Genomic DNA, 25,601 nt, shown 5'->3' with positions numbered 1-25,601 from the left:
TAACTCATTCCCGGGTCTTTGTTATTCTATATATAAACCACCCTGAACCTCTCGATTAGATTCCAGTCTGTAACTCACTCCCGGATATCTGTTATTCTACATACAAACCCCCCGAGCCCCTCGATTAGATTCCAGTCTGTAACTCTCTCCAGGGTATCTGTTATTCTATATATAAACCCCCTGAACCCCTCGATTAGATTCCAGTCTGTAACTCTCTCCAGGGTATCTGTTACTCTACATATAAACCACCCTGAACCCCTCGATTAGATTCCTGTCTGTAACTCTCTGCAGGGTATCTGTTACACTACATATAAACCACCCTGAAACCCTCGATTAGATTCCAGTCTGTAACTCTCTCCCGGGTATCTGTTATTCTATATATAAACGCTCCAGAACATCTCGATTAGATTTCCGTCTGTCACTCACTCCCGGGGATCTGTTATTCTATATATAAACAACCCTGAACCCCTCGATTAGATTCCAGTCTGTAACTCACTCCCGAGTATCTGTTATTCTATATATAAACAACCCTGAACCCCTCGATTAGCGTCCAGTCTGTAACTCTCTCCCAGGTATCTGTTACTCTACATATAAACCCCCATAATCTCTCGATTAGATTCCAGTCTGTAACTCACTCCCGGGTATCTGTTATTTAACATATAAACCACCCCGAGCCCCTCGATTAGATTCCAGTCTGTAACTCACTCCCGGGTATCTGTTACTCTACATATAAACCCACCTGAACCCCTCGATTAGATTCCAGTCTGTAACTCACCCCCGCGTATATGTTACTCTACATATAAACCCACCTGAACCCCTCGATTAGATTCCAGTCTGTAACTCACTCCGGGGTATCTGTTATTCTATATAGAAACCACCCCGAACCCCTCGATTAGATTCCAGTCTGTAACTCACTCCCGGGTATCTGTTATTCTATATATAAACCACCCCGAACCCCTCGATTAGATTCCAGTCTGTAAATCACTCCCGGGTATCTGTTATTCTATATATAAACAACCCTGAACCCCTCGATTAGAGTCCAGTCTGTAACTCTCTCCCAGGTATCTGTTACTCTACATATAAACCCCCATAATCTCTCGATTAGATTCCAGTCTGTAACTCACTCCCGGGGATCTGTTATTCTATATATAAACCACCCTGAACCGCTCGATTAGATTCCAGTCTGTAACTCACTCCCGAGTATCTGTTATTCTATATATAAACCACTCCGAGCCCCTCGATTAGATTCCAGTCTGTAACTCACTCCGGGGTATCTGTTATTCCATATAGAAACCACCCCGAACCCCTCGATTAGATTCCAGTCTGTAACTCACTCCCGGGTATCTGTTATTCTTCATATGAACCCACCAGAACCCCTCGATTAGATTCCAGTTTGTAACTCACTCCCGGGTATCTGTTACTCTACATATAAACCCCCCGAACCCCTTGATTAGATTCCAGTCTGTAACTCTCTCCCGGGTATCTGTTACTCTACATATAAACCCACCTGAACCCCTCGATTAGATTCCAGTCTGTAACTCACCCCCGCGTATATGTTACTCTACATATAAACCCACCTGATCCCCTCGATTAGATTCCAGTCTGTAACTCACTCACGGGTATCTGTTACTCTACATATAAACCCACCTGAACCCCTCGATTAGATTCCAGTCTGTAACTCATTCCCGGGTCTTTGTTATTCTATATATAAACCACCCTGAACCTCTCGATTAGATTCCAGTCTGTAACTCACTCCCGGATATCTGTTATTCTACATACAAACCCCCCGAACCCCTCGATTAGGTTCCAGTCTGTAACTCTCTCCAGGGTATCTGTTATTCTATATATAAACCCCCTGAACCCCTCGATTAGATTCCAGTCTGTAACTCTCTCCAGGGTATCTGTTACTCTACATATAAACCACCCTGAACCCCTCGATTAGATTCCCGTCTGTAACTCTCTGCAGGGTATCTGTTACACTACATATAAACCACCCTGAAACCCTCGATTAGATTCCAGTCTGTAACTCTCTCCCGGGTATCTGTTATTCTATATATAAACCACCCCGAACCCCTCGATTAGATTCCAGTCTGTAACTCACTCCCGGGTATCTGTTACCCTATATATAAACCATCCCGAACCCCTTGATTAGATTCCCGTCTGTAACTCACTCCCGGGTATCTGTTATTCTATATATAAACTCACCTGAACCCCTCGATTAGATTCCAGTCTGTAACTCACTCCCGGGTATCTGTTACTCTACATATAAACCCACCTGAACCCCTCGAATAGATTCCAGTCTGTAACTCACCCCCGCGTATATGTTACTCTACATATAAACCCACCTGAACCCCTCGATTAGATTCCAGTCTGTAACTCATTCCCGGGTCTTTGTTATTCTATATATAAGCCACCCTGAACCTCTCGATTAGATTCCAGTCTGTAACTCACTCCCGGATATCTGTTATTCTACATACAAACCTCCCGAACCCCTTGATTAGATTCCAGTCTGTAACTCTCTCCCGGGTATCTGTTACTCTACATATAAACCCACCTGAACCCCTCGATTAGATTCCAGTCTGTAACTCACCCCCGCGTATATGTTACTCTACATATAAACCCACCTGAACCCCTCGATTAGATTCCAGTCTGTAACTCACTCATGGGTATCTGTTACTCTACATATAAACCCACCTGAACCCCTCGATTAGATTCCAGTCTGTAACTCATTCCCGGGTCTTTGTTATTCTATATATAAACCACCCTGAACCTCTCGATTAGATTCCAGTCTGTAACTCACTCCCAGATATCTGTTATTCTACATACAAACCCCCCGAACCCCTTGATTAGATTCCAGTCTGTAACTCTCTCCCGGGTATCTGTTACTCTACATATAAACCCACCTGAACCCCTCGATTAGATTCCAGTCTGTAACTCTCTCCAGGGTATCTGTTACTCTACATATAAACCACCCTGAACCCCTCGATTAGATTCCCGTCTGTAACTCTCTGCAGGGTATCTGTTACACTACATATAAACCACCCTGAAACCCTCGATTAGATTCCAGTCTGTAACTCTCTCCCGGGTATCTGTTATTCTATATATAAACCACCCCGAACCCCTCGATTAGATTCCAGTCTGTAACTCACTCCCGGGTATCTGTTACCCTATATATAAACCATCCCGAACCCCTTGATTAGATTCCCGTCTGTAACTCACTCCCGGGTATCTGTTATTCTATATATAAACCGCCCCGAACCCCTCGATTAGATTCCAGTCTGTAACTCACTCCCGGGTATCTGTTACTCTACATATAAACCCACCTGAACCCCTCGATTAGATTCCAGTCTGTAACTCACTCCCGGGTATCTGTTACTCTACATATAAACCCACCTGAACCCCTCGATTAGATTCCAGTCTGTAACTCACCCCCGCGTATATGTTACTCTACATATAAACCCACCTGAACCCCTCGATTAGATTCCAGTCTGTAACTCATTCCCGGGTCTTTGTTATTCTATATATAAGCCACCCTGAACCTCTCGATTAGATTCCAGTCTGTAACTCACTCCCGGATATCTGTTATTCTACATACAAACCTCCCGAACCCCTTGATTAGATTCCAGTCTGTAACTCTCTCCCGGGTATCTGTTACTCTACATATAAACCCACCTGAACCCCTCGATTAGATTCCAGTCTGTAACTCACCCCCGCGTATATGTTACTCTACATATAAACCCACCTGAACCCCTCGATTAGATTCCAGTCTGTAACTCACTCACGGGTATCTGTTACTCTACATATAAACCCACCTGAACCCCTCGATTAGATTCCAGTCTGTAACTCATTCCCGGGTCTTTGTTATTCTATATATAAACCACCCTGAACCTCTCGATTAGATTCCAGTCTGTAACTCACTCCCAGATATCTGTTATTCTACATACAAACCCCCCGAACCCCTTGATTAGATTCCAGTCTGTAACTCTCTCCCGGGTATCTGTTACTCTACATATAAACCCACCTGAACCCCTCGATTAGATTCCAGTCTGTAACTCACCCCCGCGTATATGTTACTCTACATATAAACCCACCTGAACCCCTCGATTAGATTCCAGTCTGTAACTCACTCACGGGTATCTGTTACTCTACATATAAACCCACCTGAACCCCTCGATTAGATTCCAGTCTGTAACTCATTCCCGGGTCTTTGTTATTCTATATATAAACCACCCTGAACCTCTCGATTAGATTCCAATCTGTAACTCACTCCCGGATATCTGTTATTCTACATACAAACCCCCCGAACCCCTCGATTAGATTCCAGTCTGTAACTCTCTCCAGGGTATCTGTTATTCTATATATAAACCCCCTGAACCCCTCGATTAGATTCCAGTCTGTAACTCTCTGCAGGGTATCTGTTATTCTATATATAAACCACCCCGAACCCCTCGATTAGATTCCAGTCTGTAACTCACTCCCGGGTATCTGTTACTCTATATATAAATCATCCCGAACCCCTTGATTAGATTCCAGTCTGTAACACACTCCCGGGTATCTGTTATTCTATATATAAACGCTCCAGAACGTCTCGATTAGATTTCCGTCTGTAACTCACTCCCGGGGATCTGTTATTCTATATATAAACCACCCTGAACCCCTCGATTAGATTCCAGTCTGTAACTCACTCCCGAGTATCTGTTATTCTATATATAAACAACCCTGAACCCCTCGATTAGAGTCCAGTCTGTAACTCTCTCCCAGGTATCTGTTACTCTACATATAAACCCCCATAATCTCTCGATTAGATTCCAGTCTGTAACTCACTCCCGGGTATCTGTTATTTAACATATAAACCCACCAGAACCCCTCGATTAGATTCCAGTTTGTAACTCACTCCCGGGTATCTGTTACTCTATATATAAACCACCCCGAGCCCCTCGATTAGATTCCAGTCTGTAACTCACTCCCGGGTATCTGTTACTCTACATATAAACCCACCTGAACCCCTCGATTAGATTCCAGTCTGTAACATACTCCCGGGTATCTGTTACTCTACATATAAACCCACCTGAACCCCTCGATTAGATTCCAGTCTGTAACTCACCCCCGCGTATATGTTACTCTACATATAAACCCACCTGAACCCCTCGATTAGATTCCAGTCTGTAACTCATTCCCGGGTCTTTGTTATTCTATATATAAACCACCCTGAACCTCTCGATTAGATTCCAGTCTGTAACTCACTCCCGGATATCTGTTATTCTACATACAAACCCCCCGAGCCCCTCGATTAGATTCCAGTCTGTAACTCTCTCCAGGGTATCTGTTATTCTATATATAAACCCCCTGAACCCCTCGATTAGATTCCAGTCTGTAACTCTCTCCAGGGTATCTGTTACTCTACATATAAACCACCCTGAACCCCTCGATTAGATTCCTGTCTGTAACTCTCTGCAGGGTATCTGTTACACTACATATAAACCACCCTGAAACCCTCGATTAGATTCCAGTCTGTAACTCTCTCCCGGGTATCTGTTATTCTATATATAAACGCTCCAGAACATCTCGATTAGATTTCCGTCTGTCACTCACTCCCGGGGATCTGTTATTCTATATATAAACAACCCTGAACCCCTCGATTAGATTCCAGTCTGTAACTCACTCCCGAGTATCTGTTATTCTATATATAAACAACCCTGAACCCCTCGATTAGCGTCCAGTCTGTAACTCTCTCCCAGGTATCTGTTACTCTACATATAAACCCCCATAATCTCTCGATTAGATTCCAGTCTGTAACTCACTCCCGGGTATCTGTTATTTAACATATAAACCACCCCGAGCCCCTCGATTAGATTCCAGTCTGTAACTCACTCCCGGGTATCTGTTACTCTACATATAAACCCACCTGAACCCCTCGATTAGATTCCAGTCTGTAACTCACCCCCGCGTATATGTTACTCTACATATAAACCCACCTGAACCCCTCGATTAGATTCCAGTCTGTAACTCACTCCGGGGTATCTGTTATTCTATATAGAAACCACCCCGAACCCCTCGATTAGATTCCAGTCTGTAACTCACTCCCGGGTATCTGTTATTCTATATATAAACCACCCCGAACCCCTCGATTAGATTCCAGTCTGTAACTCACTCCCGGGTATCTGTTATTCTATATATAAACGCTCCAGAACGTCTCGATTAGATTTCCGTCTGTAACTCACTCCCGGGGATCTGTTATTCTATATATAAACAACCCTGAACCCCTCGATTAGATTCCAGTCTGTAACTCACTCCCGAGTATCTGTTATTCTATATATAAACAACCCTGAACCCCTCGATTAGAGTCCAGTCTGTAACTCTCTCCCAGGTATCTGTTACTCTACATATAAACCCCCATAATCTCTCGATTAGATTCCAGTCTGTAACTCACTCCCGGGGATCTGTTATTCTATATATAAACCACCCTGAACCGCTCGATTAGATTCCAGTCTGTAACTCACTCCCGAGTATCTGTTATTCTATATATAAACCACTCCGAGCCCCTCGATTAGATTCCAGTCTGTAACTCACTCCGGGGTATCTGTTATTCCATATAGAAACCACCCCGAACCCCTCGATTAGATTCCAGTCTGTAACTCACTCCCGGGTATCTGTTATTCTTCATATGAACCCACCAGAACCCCTCGATTAGATTCCAGTTTGTAACTCACTCCCGGGTATCTGTTACTCTACATATAAACCCCCCGAGCCCCTCGATTAGATTCCAGTCTGTAACTCACTCCCGGGTATCTGTTATTCTATATATAAACCCACCTGAACCCCTCGATTAGATTCCAGTCTGTAACTCACTCCGGGATATCTGTTATTCGATATATAAACCACCCTGAACCACTCGATTAGATTCCAGTCTGTAACTCACTCTAGGGTATCTGTTATTCTATATATAAACCCACCTGAACCCCTCCATTAGATTCCAGTCTGTAACTCACTGCCGGGTATCTGTTATTCTATATAGAAACCACCCCGAACCCCTCGATTAGATTCCAGTCTGTAACTCACTCCCGAGTGTCTGTTATTCTATATATAAACAATCCTGAACCCCTCGATTAGATTCCAGTCTATAATTCACCCCCGCGTATATGTTACTCTACATATAAACCCACCTGAACCCCTCGATTAGATTCCAGTCTGTAACTCACTCCCGGGTATCTGTTATTCTATATATAAACAACCCTGAATCCCTCGATTAGATTCCAGTCTGTAACTCACTCCCGGATATCTGTTATTCTACATACAAACCCCCCGAACCCCTCGATTAGATTCCAGTCTGTAACTCTCTCCAGGGTATCTGTTATTCTATATATAAACCACCCTGAACCCCTCGATTAGATTCCAGTCTGTAACTCTCTCCAGGGTATCTGTTATTCTATATATACACCCCGAACCCCTCGATTAGATTCCAGTCTGTAACGCTCTCCAGGGTATCTGTTACTCTACATATAAACCCCCCTGAACCCCTCGATTAGATTCCAGTCTGTACCTCACTCCCGTGTATCTGTTACTCTACATATAAACCACCCTGAACCCCTTGATTAGATTCCAGTCTGTAACTCTCTCCAGGGCATCTGTTATTCTATATATAAACCCCCCTGAACCTTGCAATTAGATTCCAGTCTGTAACTCACTCCTGGGTTCCTGTTATTCTATTTCTCAACCCCCCTGAACCCCCTCGATTAGCTCCCAGTCTGTAATTCATTCAAGGGTATCTGTTATTCTCTATATAATCCCCCTGAACCTCTCGATTAGATTCCAGTCTGTAACCCAATCCAGGATATCTGTTCTATATATAAACCCCCCTGATCCCTTTGATTAGATTCCAGTCTGTAACTCACTCCCGGGTCGCTGTTATTCTATATATAAACCCCCACGAACCCCCCGATTAGATTCCAGTCTGCAACATGATCCTCGGTACCTCTTCTTAGATGAGACTGGGTTTTAGGCTTTGTTCTGTCACTGTGTGATTTCCATGCATCTAACCCGATGTTGTACCTAACCTGATGGGGACAGTGTAGAGGGAGCTTTACTCTGTATCTAACTCTGTGCTGTACCTGTCCTGCGAGTGTTTGATGGGGACAGTGTGGAGGGAGCTTTATTATGTATCTAACCCCGTGCTGTACCTGTCCTGTGAGTGTTTGATGGTGACAGTGTAGAGGGAGCTTTACTCTGTATCTAACGCTGTGCTGTACCTGTCCTGGGAGTGTTTGATGGGGACAGTGTAGAGGGAGATTTACTCTGTATCAAACCCTGTGCTGTTCCTGTCCTGGGAGTGTTTGATGTGGACAGTGTAGATGGAGCTTTACTCTATATCTAACCTCGTGCTGTACCTGTCCTGGGAGTGACTGATGGGGACAGTGTAGAGGGAGCTTTACTCTGTACCTAACCCCGTGTTGTACCTGTCCTGGGAGTGTTTGATGGGGACAGTGTAGAGGGAGCTTTACTCTGTATCTAACCCCATGCTGTACCTGTCCTGGGAGTGTTTGATGGGGACAGTGCAGAGAGAGCTTTACTCTGTATCTCACCACGTGCTATACCTGTCCTGGGAGTGTTTGATGCAGACAGTGTAGAGGGAGCTTTACTCTGTATCTAACCACGTGCTATACCTGTCCTGGGAGTGTTTGATGGGGACAGTGTAGAGGGAGCTTTACTCTGTATCTAACCCCGTGCTGTACCTGTCCTGGGAGTGTTTGATGGAGACAGTGTAGAGGGAGCTTTACTCTGTATCTAACCCCGTGCTGTACCTGTCCTGGGAGTGTTTGATGGGGACAGTGGAGAGGGAGCTTTACTCTGTATCTAACCCTGTGCTGTACCTGTCCTGGGAGTGTTAGATGGGGACAGTGTAGAGGGAGCTTTACTCTGTATCTAACCCCGTGCTGACTCTTGGTGATGTTTCTAATGTGCCGACACCAGTTAACTGTTGCAGTGTTCTGTTTTAGGTATGTGTGCTGTGATACTCAGATGGAGCAACGAGAGTGGTTAGCGACCATCCTACATGTGCAGGTAAATACTTTTCGAGCTTTTATACCTGTTTAACTCAACTACAATGCAATTAATCATTGGCGTTTTGGAGAATGATCTTATTGAAACACAAAGGGTGGGATTCTCCGACCCTCCGCCGGGTCGGAGAATCGCCAGGGGCTGGCGTGAATCCCGCCCCCGCCAGTTGGGGTGGGGGTGGGAATCGCGCCGCGCCGGTTGGCGGAGCCCCCCCCGCGATGGGCCGAAGTCCCGCTGCTGGAATGCCTGTCCCGCCGGCGAGAATCAAACCACCTCTCTTACCGGCGGGACAAGGCGGCACGGGCGGGCTCAGGGGTCCTGGGGGGCGATCTGGCCCCGGGGGGTGCCCCCACGGTGGCCTGGCCCGCGATCGGGGCCCACCGATCCGCGGGCGGGCCTGTGCCGTGGGGGCACTCTTTTCCTTCCGCCTTCGCCATGGTCTCCACTATGGCGGAGACGGAAGAGACCCCCTCCACTGCGCATGCGCGAGGATGCCGTGAGCGGCCACTGACGTCCCGCGGGGCACCAAAGGCCTTACCCGCCAGCTGGCGGGGCGGAAATCAGTCCGGCGCGGGCCTAGCCCCTCAAGGTGAGGGCTCGGCCCCTCAAGATGCGGAGAATTCCGCACCTTTGGGGCGGCGCGATGCCAGACTGATTCGCGCCATTTTTGGCGCCAGTCGGCGGACATTGAGCCGATTGCGGAGAATCCCGCCCAAGATTGTGAGTGGGCTTCACAGGGTGGGTGCTGAGAGAATGGTTACCCCCCCCCCCCCCCGTGGGGGAATCTGGAACTCGGGGACACGGTTTCAGAATAAGGGGTCTCACGCTTACGATGGAGATGAGGGGGAATTTTCTCTCTCTGAGGGTCGTTAGTGTTTGGAATTCTACCCCCCCCCCCCCCCGCCCCCCCCCCCCCCCCCCCCCCCCCCCCCCCCAGCCCCCCAAAGAGCAGTGGAGGCTGTAGGTCAGTGAATATACTCCAGGCTGACATTTCTTTCTCAAGAAGGGAGTCAGGTTTCATAAGAACAGACAGGAAAGTAGACTTGAGGCTCCAGTCAGATTAACCAGGTATTAACTAAATATTAGGGGCTGCACGGCGGCACAGTGATTAGCACTGCTGCCTTACAGCTCCAGGGTCCCAGGTTCAATTCCGGCCTCAGGTGACTGTGTGGAGTCTGCACGTCCTCCCCGTGTCTACGTGGGTTTCCTCCGGGTGCTCCAGTTTCCTCCCACTGTTCAAAGATGTGCAGGTTAGGTGGATTGGCCATGATAAATTGCGCCTCAGTGTCCAAAAAGGTTAGGTGGGGTTACTGGGTTACGCGGACAGGGTGGCGGAGTGGGCCTCCGTAGGGTGCTCTTTCCAAGGGCCAGTGCAGACTCGATGGGCCGAATGGCCTCCTTCTGCACTGTACATTCTATGATCAGAGTAGGGGGCTGAATGGACGACTACTACCTCTTACATTCTTAAGTTCTTTATCATGGGATTTGGACATTGTTGGCAAGGACAGCAGTTAGTGTCCATTCCCAACTGTCCTGAGAACAAAGAACAAAGAAAAGTACAGCACAGGAACAGGCCCTTCAGCCCTCCAAGCCCGTGCCGATCATGCTGCCCGACTAAACTAAAATCTTCTACGCTTCCTGGGTCCGTATCCCTCTATTCCCATCCTATTCATGTATTTGTCAAGATGCCCCTTAAATGTCACTATCGTCCCTGCTTCCACCACCTCCTTCGGCAGCGAGTTCCAGGCACCCACTACCCTCTGCGTAAAAAACTTGCCTCGTACCTCTCCTCTAAACCTTGCCCCTCGCACCTTAAACCCATGCCCCAGAGTAATTGACCCCTCTACCCTGGGGAAAAGCCTCTGACTATCCACTCTGTCTATGGCCCTCATAATTTTGTAGACCTCTATCAGGTCGCCCGTCAACCTCCTTCATTCCAGTGAGAACAAACCAAGTTAATTCAACCTCTCTTCATAGCTAATGCCCCCCATACCAGGCAACATCCTGGTAAATCACTTCTGTACCCTCTCAAAGCCTCCACATCCTTCTGGTAATGTGGCGATCAGAATTGAACACTATACTCCGAGTGAAGCCTAACTAAGGTTCTATACAGCTGCAACATGACTTGCCAATTTTTATACTCACTGCCCCAGCCAATTAAGGCAAGCATGCCGTATGCCTTCTTGACTACCTTCTCCACCTGTGTTGCCCCTTTCAGTGACCTGTGAACCTGTACACCTAGATCTCTCTGACTGTCAATACTCTTGAGGGTTCTACCATTCACTGTATATTCCCTACCTGCATTAGACCTTCCAAAATGTATTACCTCACATTTCTCTGGATTAAACTTCATCTGCCATCTCTCCGCCCAAGTCTCCAAATTATCTAAATCCTGCTGTATCCTCTGACAGTCATCATCGCTATCCGCAATTCCACCAACCTTTGTGTTGTCTCCAAACTTACTAATCAGACCAGTTACATTTTCCTCCAAATCATTTATATATACTACGAACAGCAAAGGTCCCAGCACTGATCCCTGCGGAAAACCACTAGTCACAGCCCTCCAATCAGAAAAGCGCCCTTCCATTGCTACCCTCTGCCTTCTATGGCCTAGCCAGTTCTGTATCTGCCTTGCCAGCTCACCCCTGATCCCGTGTGACTTCACCTTTTGTACTAGTCTGCCATGACGGTCTTTCTCAAAGGCCTTACTGAAGTCCATATAGACAACATCCACTGCCCTACCTGCATCAATCACCTTGGTGACCTCCTCGAAAAACTCTATCAAGTTAGTGAGACACGACCTCCCCTTCACAAAACCGTGCCGCTGAGAAGATGAGAAACCTCTTAAAACAACTCGCTCGGCACTCCAGAGGCAACCACATTGCTGTGGGTCTGGGGTCACATGAAGGCCAGACCGCGTTACCTTCCCAAAAGGTCATTAGTGAACCAGATGGGTTTTTACAACAGCTTCTCACTTTGAGAGTGGAGGTTATTTATTTGAATAATCGTGTTATCAAACTGCCCCCGGTTCAGGAGCAGCATCTGTCCAACATCGAAATCCAATTTACAGAGGTTTGTGCATGAAATGTAGGCTGACATTTCCATCTGTGTCGGTACTGAGGGAGTGCTGCACTGTCAGAGGGTCAGTACTGAGGGAGTGCCGCACTGTCAGAGGGTCAGTACTGAGGGAGTGCCGCACTGTCAGAGGGTCAGTACTGAGGGAGCGCTGCACTGTCAGAGGGTCAGTACAGAGGGAGTGCCGCACTGTCAGAGGGTCAGTACTGAGGGAGCGCTGCACTGTCAGAGGGTCAGTACTGAGGGAGCGCTGCACTGTCAGAGGGTCAGTACAGAGGGAGTGCTGCACTGTCAGAGGGTCAGGACTGAGGGAGTGCCGCACTGTCAGAGGGTCAGTACTGAGGGAGCGCTGCACTGTCAGAGGGTCAGTACTGAGGGAGTGCCGCACTGTCAGAGGGTCAGTACTGAGGGAGTGCTGCACTGTCAGAGGGTCAGTACTGAGGGAGTGCCGCACTGTCAGAGGGTCAGTACTGAGGGAGTGCCGCACTGTCAGAGGGTCAGTACTGAGGGAGTGCTGCACTGTCAGAGGGTCAGTATTGAGGGAGTGCTGCACTGTCAGAGGGTCAGTACTGAGGGAGTGCTGCACTGTCAGAGGGTCAGTACTGAGGGAGTGCTGCACTGTCAGAGGGTCAGTACTGAGGGAGTGCTGCACTGTCAGAGGGTCAGTACTGAGGGAGTGCTGCACTGTCAGAGGGTCAGTACTGAGGGAGTGCTGCACTGTCAGAGGGTCAGTACTGAGGGAGTGCTGCACTGTCAGAGGGTCAGTACTGAGGGAGTGCTGCACTGTCAGAGGGTCAGTACTGAGGGAGTGCCGCACTGTCAGAGGGTCAGTACTGAGGGAGTGCTGCACTGTCAGAGGGTCAGTACTGAGGGAGTGCTGCACTGTCAGAGGGTCAGTACTGAGGGAGTGCTGCACTGTCAGAGGGTCAGTACTGAGGGAGTGCCACACTGTCAGAGGGTCAGTACTGAGGGAGTGCTGCACTGTCAGAGGGTCAGTACTGAGGGAGTGCTGCACTGTCAGAGGGTCAGTACTGAGGGAGTGCCGCACTGTCAGAGGGTCAGTACTGAGGGAGTGCTGCACTGTCAGAGGGTCAGTACTGAGGGAGTGCTGCACTGTCAGAGGGTCAGTACTGAGGGAGTGCTGCACTGTCAGAGGGTCAGTACTGAGGGAGTGCTGCACTGTCAGAGGGTCAGTACTGAGGGAGTGCTGCACTGTCAGAGGGTCAGTACTGAGGGAGGCTGCACTCTAGGATATGCAGTACTGAGGGTTAGAGGATCAGATGTAATTAGATTGAGGCTTCTTCTGCCTCCTCAGAGGTAGGGTGGGGTGAGAACAGGGTTAGGAGGTGGATGGGTGAGGATGGGAGACGGGGTAGGAAGTGGGTGGATAGGGTGAGGATGTGGGTAGGTGGTGGCTATGTGAGGTGAGTGGCGGGGCCTTATAGTTAGGAGGGTGAGGGCTGGGGTTGGTGGGTGGGGTTGGAGGATGAGGGATGGGGTTCGACGTGGAGGGTGAGGGATGGGGTTGGAGGATGAGGGATGGGGTTGGACGTGGAGGGTGAGGAATGGGGTTGGACGTGGAGGGTGTGGGATGGGGTTCGACGTGGAGGGCGAGGGATGGGGTTCGACGTGGAGGGTGAAGGATGGGGATGGAGGGTGAGGGATGGGGCTGGACATGGAGGGTGAGGGATGGGGTTGGACGTGGAGGGTGAGGGATGGGGTTGGACGTGGAGGGTGAGGGATGGGGTTGGACGTGGAGGGTGAGGGATGGGGTTGGACGTGGAGGGTGTGGGATGGGGTTGGACGTGGAGGGTGAGGGATGGGGTTCGTGTAGAGGGTGAGGGATGGGGTTTGACGCGGAGGGTGTGGGATGGGGTTGGACGTGGAGGGTGCGGGATGGGGTTTGACGTGGAGGGTGAGGGATGGGGTTCGTGTAGAGGGTGTGGGATGGGGTTCGACGTGGAGGGTGAGGGATGGGGTTGGACGTGGAGGGTGTGGGATGGGGTTGGACGTGGAGGGTGAGGGATGGGGTTCGTGTAGAGGGTGAGGGATGGGGTTTGACGCGGAGGGTGTGGGATGGGGTTTGACGTGGAGGGTGAGGGATGGGGTTCGGCGTGGAGGGTGAGGGATGGGGTTTGACGTGGAGGGTGAGGGATGGGGTTCGACGTGGAGGGTGCGGGATGGGGTTCGACGCGGAGGGTGAGGGATGGGGTTGGACGTGGAGGGTGCGGGATGGGGTTTGACGTGGAGGGTGAGGGATGGGGTTCGTGTAGAGGGTGTGGGATGGGGTTCGACGTGGAGGGTGAGGGATGGGGTTGGACGTGGAGGGTGTGGGATGGGGTTGGACGTGGAGGGTGAGGGATGGGGTTCGTGTAGAGGGTGAGGGATGGGGTTTGACGCGGAGGGTGTGGGATGGGGTTTGACGTGGAGGGTGAGGGATGGGGTTCGGCGTGGAGGGTGAGGGATGGGGTTTGACGTGGAGGGTGAGGGATGGGGTTCGACGTGGAGGGTGCGGGATGGGGTTCGATGTGGAGGGTGTGGGATGGGGTTGGAGGTGGAAGGTGAGGGATGGGGTTCGACGTGGAGGGTGTGGGATGGGGTGGACGTGGAGGGTGAGGGATGGGGTTGGAGGTGGAGGGTGAGGGATGGGGTTCGGCGTGGAGGGTGAGGGATGGGGTTCGGCGTGGAGGGTGAGGGATGGGGTTCGGCGTGGAGGGTGAGGGATGGGGTTGGAGGTGGAGGGTGAGGGATGGGGTTCGGCGTGGAGGGTGTGGGATGGGGTGGACGTGGAGGGTGCGGGATGGGGTTTGACGTGGAGGGTGTGGGATGGGGTGGACGTGGAGGGTGTGGGATGGGGTTGGACGTGGAGGGTGAGGGATGGGGTTGGACGTGGAGGGTGAGGGATGGGGTTGGAGGTGGAGGGTGAGGGATGGGGTTGGACGTGGAGGGTGAGGGATGGGGTTCGACTTGAAGGGTGTGAGATGGGGTTCGACGTGGAGGGTGTGGGATGGGGTGGACGTGGAGGGTGTGGGATGGGGTGGATGTGGAGGGTGAGGGATGGGGTGGAGGGTGAGGGATGGGGAGAGGGGGAGGGATGGGGAGGGTGAGGGTTGGGGTGGAGGGTGAAGGTTGGGGGTGAGGGAATGGGGAGGGTGAGGGTTGGGGTGGAGGGTGAAGGTTGGGGGTGAGGGATGGGGTGGAGGGTGAGGGTTGGGGGAGGGGGAGGGATGTGGGGGAGGGGGAGGGATGGGGGAGGGGGAGGGATGGGGAGGGGGAGGGATGGGGGAGGGTGAGGGATTGGGAGGGTGAGGGTGAGGGATGGGGTGGAGGGTGAGGGATGGGGGAGGGGAGGGATGGGGTGGAGGGGGGGATGGGGGAGGGGGAGGGTGAGGGGAGGGGGAGGGATGGGGGAGGGTGAGGGATGGGGTGGAGGGGGGGGATGGGGGAGGGTGAGGGGTGGGGGAGGGAGGGTGAGGGGTGGGGGAGGGAGGGGGAGGGATGGGGGGAGGGGAGGGATGGGGGAGGGGGAGGGATGGGGGAGGGTGAGGGATGGGGGAGGGGGAGGGTGAGGGATGGGGTGGAGGGTGAGGGATGGGGTGGAGGGTGAGGGATGGGTGGAGGGCGAGGGATGGGTTCAGGGTGAGGGGTTAGGGATGGGGGTGAGGGATGGGGAGGGGGAGGGATGGGTGGAGGGTGAGGGGTGAGGGATGGGGGTGAGGGATGGGGGAGGGGGAGGGATGGGTGGAGGGTGAGGGGTTAGGGATGGGGGTGAGGGATGGGGGGAGGGTGAGGGGAGGGGGAGGGATGGGGGAGGGGAGGCTGAGGGAGTTGAGACCTCGGGCTGGTGTAATTGGTGGCGGGGTCTCTCTCTCTCTCTCTGTTGCTGAATAAATTTGCATTGTTTTGATTTCCTCAGCATGATGGGAATGTGTGGCCATCAAACTCTTCAAGCTGTCGGACCGCACGCTCGCTCCCAGTTTCCAGGTTCAGTAACGTCTCTCTGATCCCTCTGCGGGGAAATGCAAATGAAATGAGGAACAGTGTGGCTGCTTTTGCTGCCGACCCTCTCTCTGTGAGTCCTAATCAAACACTCATTGATTCAGGTCCTTCGTCACGAGCAAGGCTGCCCTGTGGACTGAGCTGGGCAGTGGAGGGGTGGATGCGGGGGGGTGGGGTGATTTTGTTCCCTACTCTTTCAGGGCTGTGGGTGTCACTGGAAAGATCAATATATGTTGCCCATCCCTAATACTCAGCGTCTCGTTCAACCATTTAAGAGTCAACCACTTTGCTGTGGGTCTGGAGTCACGTGTAGGCCAGACTGGGTAAGGACGGCAGATTTCCTTCCCTAAAGGGAGATTAGTGAACCAGATGGGTTTTTACAACAATCGATGATAGTTTCATGGTCGCCGTCACTGAGACTAGTTTTATATTCCTGATTTTATTAGTTGATTTTAAATTCCACCAGCTGCTGATTTGAAGCCGTGTTCCCAGAGCATTAGCCTGGGCCCCTGGGTTACTTGTCCAGCAACATTACCACAGCACCACTATCTCGGGGACAAAAGTTCACCGATACAGGTTGAGAGGCGATAGATTTAGAACTGAGATGAGGAGGAACTACTTCTCGCAGAGGGTGGTGAATTTGTAGTTCTCGCTGCCCCATACTGCGGTGGAGTCCGGATCATTAAATGGTCTCGAGGGGGAGATGGATCTATTTCTGATTTTTTTTAAACGGGTTAAAGGGTAATGGGGGACAGGTAGGGAGGTAGATTTGAGACCAGGCAGTCAGATCGGATTCAAATGCGGAGCAGGCTCAAAGGGTTGAATTGGCCACCACTGATCCTAATTCCCCATGAAGTTGGAGTCAAGAATTCTTGTCGCCTGAGGAAACAGGTTGTCTCGCTGTGGCAGACTGACCTCGGGTTCCTGACCTCCACGACATGTTGTTAATCCGAGGCCCCGTCTTTCCAAACCCACCACCACTACCATCTAGACGGACAAGAGCAGCAGATACCTGGGAACCCCACCACCTGTAGGTTCTGCTCCAACTCACTCACCACCCTGACTTGGAAATATATCGGCCGTTCCTTCACTGTCGCTGGGGCAACATCCGGGAACTCCCTCCCTAACAGCACAGTGGGTGTACCTACACCACATGGACTGCAGAGGTTCAAAAAGGCAACTCCTCCACCACCACCTTCTCTGGGGCAATTATGGGTGGGCAAGAATTGCTGGCCAAGCCAGCGCCCATCACAACCTGAAAATGAAAGGAATTGTCTCTCAGACTAGCTGCACACAGAGTGTAACGCAGCCTCTAGCTGCACACAGAGTGTAACGCAGCCTCTAGCTGCACACAGAGTGTAACGCAGCCTCTAGCTGCACACAGAGTGTAACGCAGCCTCTGGGGATGTGTTCCAGCAGATTTGGTGGCGGGAGTGTAGATGGATAACGTGCAACGGCCCCATTAACAATGAACTTAATTTACTCCGATCTCCCTGTCACTAACCTTCCTCCTCTTCCTGCGTCCTCCAGTCTCCAACTATGACCCGCCCCCATTGCACAATTCCCCACTCTAGTGCCAGGACTGGCTTAGTGGGACTGGCCCTGGAGCCTTTGGGTGCGATTTAATGGAAATGAAACAGTGCCGCGTCTCGAGCACGATTAGCCGGGTGTTGCCAGGCGCCGAGGAAGACCCTGCTCTCTAATGGGACTCTGTTTCATTTCGTGGCCTCAGCCGGAAAGCCCCGCCAAGGACACACTCGGTCGCGTTTCTTACACCTAGGCGCACGATCTCTAGAACCCCAAGACGACTCCTGGATCGCCCCAACTCACCTCTAAGGGGGTTGTTGAGCCAGAGTGCCCACGTGGCATCAACGGTGCCAGTGTATCACCCTGCCCACAGCCCAGCCACCCAGCGGCCCCCGATCCCCTGGAAGACACCCGCCAAGTGCCGGTACGCCTGGTTCCTGTTTGTGATCAGTAATAAGCGGCGATCGCTCGGGGTCTGCAAGGCACAGGGGTTAGATCGCGGGACTACAGTAACTCCAGCAAGTGCATAACAAAGTGCTGTTTACTGCAGCAAGTCTTTCTTTCAGTCTATCCCAAGAGCTCACCAATCATTTGCTGCAAGATCCTTCTCTCTGCGAAATTTAAGGAACAGGAGGAGGCGATTTGGCCCCTCAAGTCTGTTCTGTCTTTCAAATAGATTTTGAACGATCCGTACTTTATGTACCCATCTTGGTCCCGTAACCATTGAACTTATTGAACAAAAACCCATCCTTCTCAAGAATTTGCTGCCTGGGACATTTAAGAACAGATCTGACACATTTCTTTGTAAGAATAGTGCATTTCTGGTTTGTGAAATAAGGCTGATTACCCTGACAGACTGTGTGACTTGCGGAGGCCACCATGGAACTAATCAGAGCACAGTGTGGGACTGAGTGCGATTGGGCAGCAGGGCAGATTTCTTTCAATAGAACCTCATTGAACTGTCCTGGTTTCTGTTTAATTGTTGATAATTATTAATGATTACCATACCGTGCCCAAACTCAACGCCCAAAGGAGTTTGCTGATGTGCTCGTGACGAATGATGGCTGGGAAAAATTAAAGGAAATTTGTTGATTGCTAAGATTTCTGATTCTGTTCACTCTCTCTCTCCATCTCTCACTCTGCGCCTGCATCTCTCTCTCATTCTGCCTCTGTATCTTTCACTTTCACACACTCTCCCACACACGCACTCAGTCTCTCTCTCTCTGGCTTTCTCTCACTCTCTGCCTCTCTCTCTCTCTCACACACATATACACACCCTCTCTCTGGCACTCACTCTCTCTCTCTCTCACGCACACACTCTATCTCTGGCTCTCTCACTCACATACATGCACACACATTCTCTTTCTGCCTCTCTTTCTCAGCCTCCTCTCCCCCTCTCTCTGGCTCTCTCTCCCCCTCATTCTCTCTGGCTCTCCCTCACACATGCACACACTCTGTCTCTCTATCTATCTGGCCATCTCTCACTCTCTCTGGCTCTCTTTCTCACTCTTTCTAACTCTCTCTCTCACTCTCATACATACACATACATTCTCTCTCTGCTCTTTCTCTGGCGCTCTCCCTCTCTCCCTCTCTCATTCTCTCTAGCTCTCCCTCATTCTCTCTCATACATGCACATATGCTCTCTCTCTGGCTCTCGCTCTCCCCTTCTCGCTGGCTCTCTCACTCTCTCTGGCTCTCCTTCACACACGCACACACTCTGTCTCTCAATCTCTCTCTTATTCCTTGAGATTGCTTATTGGAATTTAATAGAGAGAATGTCAGTTTATGTTGCTTTTCCGTCTCCCATGTCCTGAGTTATCAAACAATTCTTCTGCTGTTTCATATTTATCTACTGGTAGGAATTAAATTTTGTTCTGTGTTGAGGTCGGTGATGGGGGACATCATTTTTCAGCCTTCTGATGCCACCATTATCCAGAAATAGGTCACTGGGTAAGTAAGGCCCACTCTCAATCAGCCCTGTGTTGGACAGTGACTTGGGCCCACACATTGAGAGGCCCACAGAAGCCACATACCGAGGAAGCCTGGAACCCTCGTCCATGTCCTTTGTCAGCACTAAACTCGACAGCGGCCCATCTCCCCCCACTCCGCAATCTTAAACCCGCGAACGTTTCTTCAGCTCATGTCCGAACCCGTAACAGATCCCATTCCCCGACCACCCTCGTGCTCGCTGACCCACTCTGGCTCCCGGTTGAACAATGCCCCAATTTTAAAATCCTCATCCCTATTTTGTGATCCCTCAAGCCCGGTCTTGGAGCTGGGAACCCTCCGATGGTAACCTGGGAGACAGCGTGCAACCATAAAACCAAAGTCTGTGGCCCTCGTCAGCAAGATTGTTCCAAAATTGGGAATGGATGCTTTTTGCAAAAGAAAATGTTACCCTACATCTTTTGGAAATTGTTTTGACCCCTGAGAATTGGGCAATCTTTTTCCTTTCAAACGAGAGGGAGGTTTCCATGCCAACGCCGCCTCCCATTCCAGCTCCATCCCGAAGTCTTATTCATCTATTTTTCACGGGATTGTGGGCGTCGCTGGGCCAACATTTGTTGCCCATCCCTAATTTGCCCTTGAATTGAGGTCTCCCTCGGCCATTTCAGAGTCAACCACGCTGCTGTGGGTCTGGAGTCACATGTAGGCCAGACCGGGTAAGGGCGGCAGATTTCCTTCCCTAAAGGGCATTAGTGAACCAGATGGGTTTTTACAACAATCGATGATAGTTTCCTGGTCGCCGTCACTGAGACTCGCTTTTCGATTCCAGATTTCTTTTTATTGAGAAACTGAAATTAATCAAATTTTAATTCCGCCAACCGCCCTGGCGAGATTTGAACCCGTGTCCCCCAGAGCGTTAGCCTGGGCTCTCTGCGTTACTAGGCCTGTGACATTGTGCCACCCTCTCTCTGGACTCTCGCCCGATTACATTCTTTCTGCGTCTGCTTAATCAGGAAAAATCATCGCGATCAGTGTCAGATTTGAAACACAAAATCGAAACTTTGACTGTTTTACCGAACTTTCTAGAAAAAAAAAACAGGATTGCTAAGGAACCGTGGCCCATCCCAGCTCAAACCTCGGGAATGCTCCACATGTGAACTGATTGATTGAGCAATCTGGAACGTTCCAAACCATGCAACTGAGAGGTCTAGAATATCCCAGACTGTGACACATCTGAGGGTGTTGGAAACAGAGACGTCCAACAAATTTAAAGCGGAATTGGATGGGAACCTGACCGCTGTGGGATGGAGCGGGGAAATGGGATTGACTGGAGAGCTGGGATAGACTCAATGGGCTGAATGGCTTCTTTCTGTGCTGTGCTGTGTTGTGTGGGCAGCACGGTAGTACAGTGGTTAACACAGTTGCTTCAGAGCTCCAGGGTCCCAGGTTCGATTCCCGGCTTGGGTCACTGTCTGTGCGGAGTCTGCACATCCTCCCCGTGTGTGCGTGGGTTTCCTCCGGGTGCTCCGGTTTCCTCCCACAGTCCAAAGATGTGCAGGTTAGGTGGATTGGCCATGCTAAATTGCCCTCAGTGTCCAAAAAATGTTAAGTGGGGGTTACTGGGTTAGGGTAGATACGTGAGCTTCAGTAGGGTGCTCTTTGCAAGGACTGGTGCAGACTCGATGGGCCGAATGGCCTCCTTCTGCACTGTAAATTCTATAATTCTATGAATGTAGATAAACTAAAATAAGCGTATGTATAATGTCTGAACTTAGAAACACCTGGATCGGGAATAAACTAGACCTGGGTTTAACATGATCACGGACCGAAATTTAGGTTCTACAGGTCAAATCAGTCAAAGTTTGGTTGCTGGGTAACAATGCTTTTGATCTCGCTGTGTTTTATAATTTTCTAAATTTTCTTGCTTGGGTGAGAAGCCGAGGGAAGCATTTGCTGATTGATGTTGCCGATTGGTGTCTGAATTCACAGTGTTGTGGTGAGCTTGGGTGGCCGGCAGATGCAAAACCATACACGGTTCAAACTACTGAACGGTGGGATTTGTATTCTTCATCCGGGTAAGTGGGAGGTGATGCAATTGGGCAGGACAAACAAGGCAAGGGAATACGTGATAAACGGCAGGAGCCTGGGAAGCACCGAGCCCCAGAGGGTGTGCATGTACCCCGGTCCGGTAAGGTAACAGAACAGAGGGCAGCACGGTGGCGCAGTGGTTAGCACTGCTGCCTCACGGCGCCGAGGTCCCAGGTTCGATCCCGGCTCTGGGTCACTGTCCGTGTGGAGTTTGCACATTCTCCCCGTGTTTGTGTGGGTTTCGCCCCCACAACCCAAAGATGTGCAGGCGAGGTGGATTGGCCGCGCTAAATTGCCCCTTAATTGGAAAAAATGAATTGGGTACTCTAAATTTATAAAAAAAGGTAACAGAGCAGGTGGATACAGTGGTTAAGGAGGCATATGGTATACCTGCCTTCATTAGTCGAGGCATAGAGTTTAAGAACAGGGAGGTTTTGCTGTAACTGTATAAGTTGGTTAGGCCACAGCTCGAGTATTGTGAGGAGTTCTGGAATCCACATTACAGGAGGGATGTGATCGCACTGGACAGGGTGCAGAGGAGATTTACCAGGATGTTGCCTGGGCTGGAGAGTTTTAGCTATGAAGAGAGATTGGATAGGCTGGGGTTGTTTTCCTTGGAGCAGAGGAGACTGAGGAGGGGCAGGATTGAGATGTATAAAATTATGAGGAGCATAGATAGAGTAGACAGGAAGAATTGTTTCCCCTTGGAGGAGGGGATCAATGACCAGGGGGCATGGATTTAAGGTGAGGGGCAGGATGTTTAGAGGGGATGTGAGGGAAAATATTTTGACCCAGAGGGTGGTGGGAGTCTGGAACTCGCAGCCTGAAAGCGTGGTGGAGGCAGAGACCCTCATAACATTTCAGAAGTATTTAGATGTGCGCTTGCGATCCCAGGGCAGACACGGCTGTGGGACAAGGGCTACAAATGGGATTAGAATAGTTAGATGGTTGCGTTTGGCCGGCACAGACTCAATGGGCTGAAGGGCCTTTTCTGTGCAGTAGACTCTATGACACCAGAACTCATTCAGGGCAGCAGAGGAAATTCCCTGAGAGGGCAGACTTAGTATCTCATCTAAAAGATGGCAGTGGAGCACTCCCTCAGTACTGCACCTCCTGCAGTGGAGCACTCCCTCAGTGCGGCACTGGCAGAGTTAACCTCGATTATGGGTTCAGGGCTCTGGTGGGGGACTTGAACCCACAACCTGTCTCACTCACAGGTTCGAGTCTACCCGCTGAGCCATTGCTGACAGCAAACTATTCATTGTGAGGGGCATTTAAAAAAATGTGTCCGTTGGATGTCGCCGGCTAGGCCAGCATTTATTACCCATCCCTAACTGCCCTTCAGAAGGTGGCGGTGAGCTGCCTTCTTGAACCGCTGCAGTCCCATGTGGTGTAGGTACACCCACAGTGCTGTTAGGAAGGGAGTTCCAGGCCTTTGCCCCAGCGACAGTGAAGGAATGGCCGATATATTTCCCAGTCAGGGTGGTGAGTGAGTTGGAGGGGAACCTCCAGGTGGTGGGGGTCCCAGGTATCTGCTGCTCTTGTCCTTCTAGATAGCAGTGGTCGTGGGTTTGGAAGGTGCTGCCTGAGGAGCCTTGGTGAGTTACTGCAGTGCATCTTGTAGATGGTACACACGGCTGTCACTGTTCGTCAGTGGTGGAGGGAGTGAATGTTTGTGGAAGGGGGAGCAATCAAGCGGGGCTGCTTTGTCCTGGATGATGTCAAGCTCCTTGAGTGTTGTTGGAACTGCGCTCATCCAGGCAAGTGGAGAGTATTCCATCACACTCCTGACTTGTGCCTTGTAGAAGGTGGACAGGTTTTGGAGAGTCAGGAGGTCACTGCAGGATACCCAGCTTTTGGTTTCTCTCTTGAGGGGTCGGAGGGCATTGAGGGATTGCTTGAGATGATCCCAGCATTGGCATGTAACTCCCCGTTTAGAGAGGATTCTTTAACACCATGGCATGTGGGTGGGTGTGATGGGGGTGGTGCTTGCCAGGTGGTTTGAGGGCGATGTGGGGAAGGTACCAATGTAGTGGTCAGGTTCCTTGTCGGTGTGCTGTCACTGCCTCTTGTTACCATGGACGCGGCTGTCAACTGGCTGTACAGCAAAACCCATCGATGGCGTTGACCATTCAGAGGCCAGGGGAGAGAGATGCAGCAATTCTTAAAAGGGTCACAGTTACAAGAGACAAGAGGGATGAGGTGATGACGTTTACTGGTGTAATTTTGTGACTAATTAAATTTTGCTGTTTTCTAGATCTTTAAGAAGGTTTGAAAACCTGGCGTACAATTAAGGTGAGGATAGAACTGTCCAGAAACTGACCCTAACCACAACCCATATCCTTTCCCACTCGCGGTGTGAATCTGTCTCCACCACACTCTCAGACAGTACATTCCAGATCCTAACCACTCGCTGTGTGAACCTGCCTCCACTACACTCACAGACAGAACATTCCAGATCCTAACCACTCGCTGTGTGAATCTGCCTCCACCACACTGTCAGACAGTACATTCCAGATCCTAACCACTCGCTGTGTGAATCTGCCTCCTCCACACTCACAGACAGTACATTCCAGGTCCTAACCACTAGCTGTGTGAATCTGTCTCCACCACACTCACAGACAGTACATTCCCGATCCTAACCACTCGCTGTGTGAATCTGCCTCCACCACACTCACAGACAGTGCATTCCAGATCCTAACCACTCGCTTTGTGAATCTGCCTCCACCACACTCTCAGACAGTACATTCCAGATCCTAACCACTCGCTGTGTGAATCTGCCTCCACCACACTCTCAGACAGTACATTCCAGATCCTAACCACTCGCTGTGTGAATCTGCCTCCACCACACTCTCAGACAGTACATTCCAGATCCTAACCACTCGCTGTGTGAATCTGCCTCCACCACACTCTCAGACAGTACATTCCAGATCCTAACCACTCGCTGTGTGAATCTGCCTCCACCACACTCTCAGACAGTATATTCCAGATCCGAACCACTCGCTGTGTGAATCTGCCTCCACCACACTCTCAGACAGTACATTCCAGATCCTAACCACTCGCTGTGTGAATCTGCCTCCACCACACTCTCAGACAGTACATTCCAGATCCTAACCACTCGCTGTGTGTATCTGCCTCCACCACACTCACAGACAGTACATTCCAGATCCTAACCACTCGCTGTGTGAATCTGCCTCCACCACACTCACAGACAGTACATTCCAGATCCTAATCGCTCGCTGTGTGAATCTGTCTCCACCACACTCACAGACAGTACATTCCAGATCAAAATAGCAATAGAGTGCCGTCAGATAGCGGGGTCCTTCCCGGTGCTACAGTGCCGGGAGCGGCCCCGTTAATCCCACCCTGAACGGGCTCTGTTTTTTTTATGGTTAGATCGTGCCCATACCGTGCAGAATGAGGCCATTGAGCCCATCGAGTCTGCACCAACCCTCTGAACGAGCCTCGTACCGAGCACCAATTTCCCGCCCTTTCCCCACAACCCTGCTCTTTGTTCAGGCCCAATAAACCGAACCTGCACGTATGTGCACTGTGGGAGGGAACCGGAGCACCCGGAGGAAACCCATGCAGAAATGGGAAGAATGTGCAAACTCCACATAGTCACCCAAGGCCGGAATTGAACCCAGGTCCCTGGTGCTGTGAGGTAGCAGTGCTAACCACTGTGCCGCCCATCAATCACTTCGCAGTTCTCCGCATTGATCTTCATCTGCCACCTGCCTGCCCATCCCACTGATTTGTCGATGTCCTTTCAAGTTCAACACTGTTCTCCCGACAGTTCATAGGTTTTGTGCCATTTGCACATTTTGAAATTGTGCCCAAGATTATTCATATAGATGAAGAAAAGCAGAGATCCTAACCATGCTCCTCATCCCTAACAAACAAAATCCTCC

The 25,601-nt window shown here is 50.6% G+C and overlaps 1 protein-coding gene across 1 annotated transcript in view; it reads left to right on the top strand.

Annotated features, from left to right (window-relative positions):
* The window catches only part of LOC140392133 (arf-GAP with Rho-GAP domain, ANK repeat and PH domain-containing protein 1-like), a 209,737-nt gene that overhangs the window by 173,124 nt on the left and 11,012 nt on the right, over positions 1–25,601 (top strand). The window contains 3 exon segments of the mRNA XM_072477471.1: positions 8,994–9,057; positions 16,046–16,201; positions 23,948–23,985. Of these exon segments, the coding sequence (XP_072333572.1) occupies positions 8,994–9,057; positions 16,046–16,201; positions 23,948–23,965 (238 nt within the window). The 3' untranslated portion in view covers positions 23,966–23,985.

Source organism: Scyliorhinus torazame, chromosome 15 (assembly GCF_047496885.1).
Source record: "Scyliorhinus torazame isolate Kashiwa2021f chromosome 15, sScyTor2.1, whole genome shotgun sequence".
NCBI classification, from domain to species: domain Eukaryota; kingdom Metazoa; phylum Chordata; class Chondrichthyes; order Carcharhiniformes; family Scyliorhinidae; genus Scyliorhinus; species Scyliorhinus torazame.
This window is presented reverse-complemented; position numbering and strand designations above follow the sequence as displayed.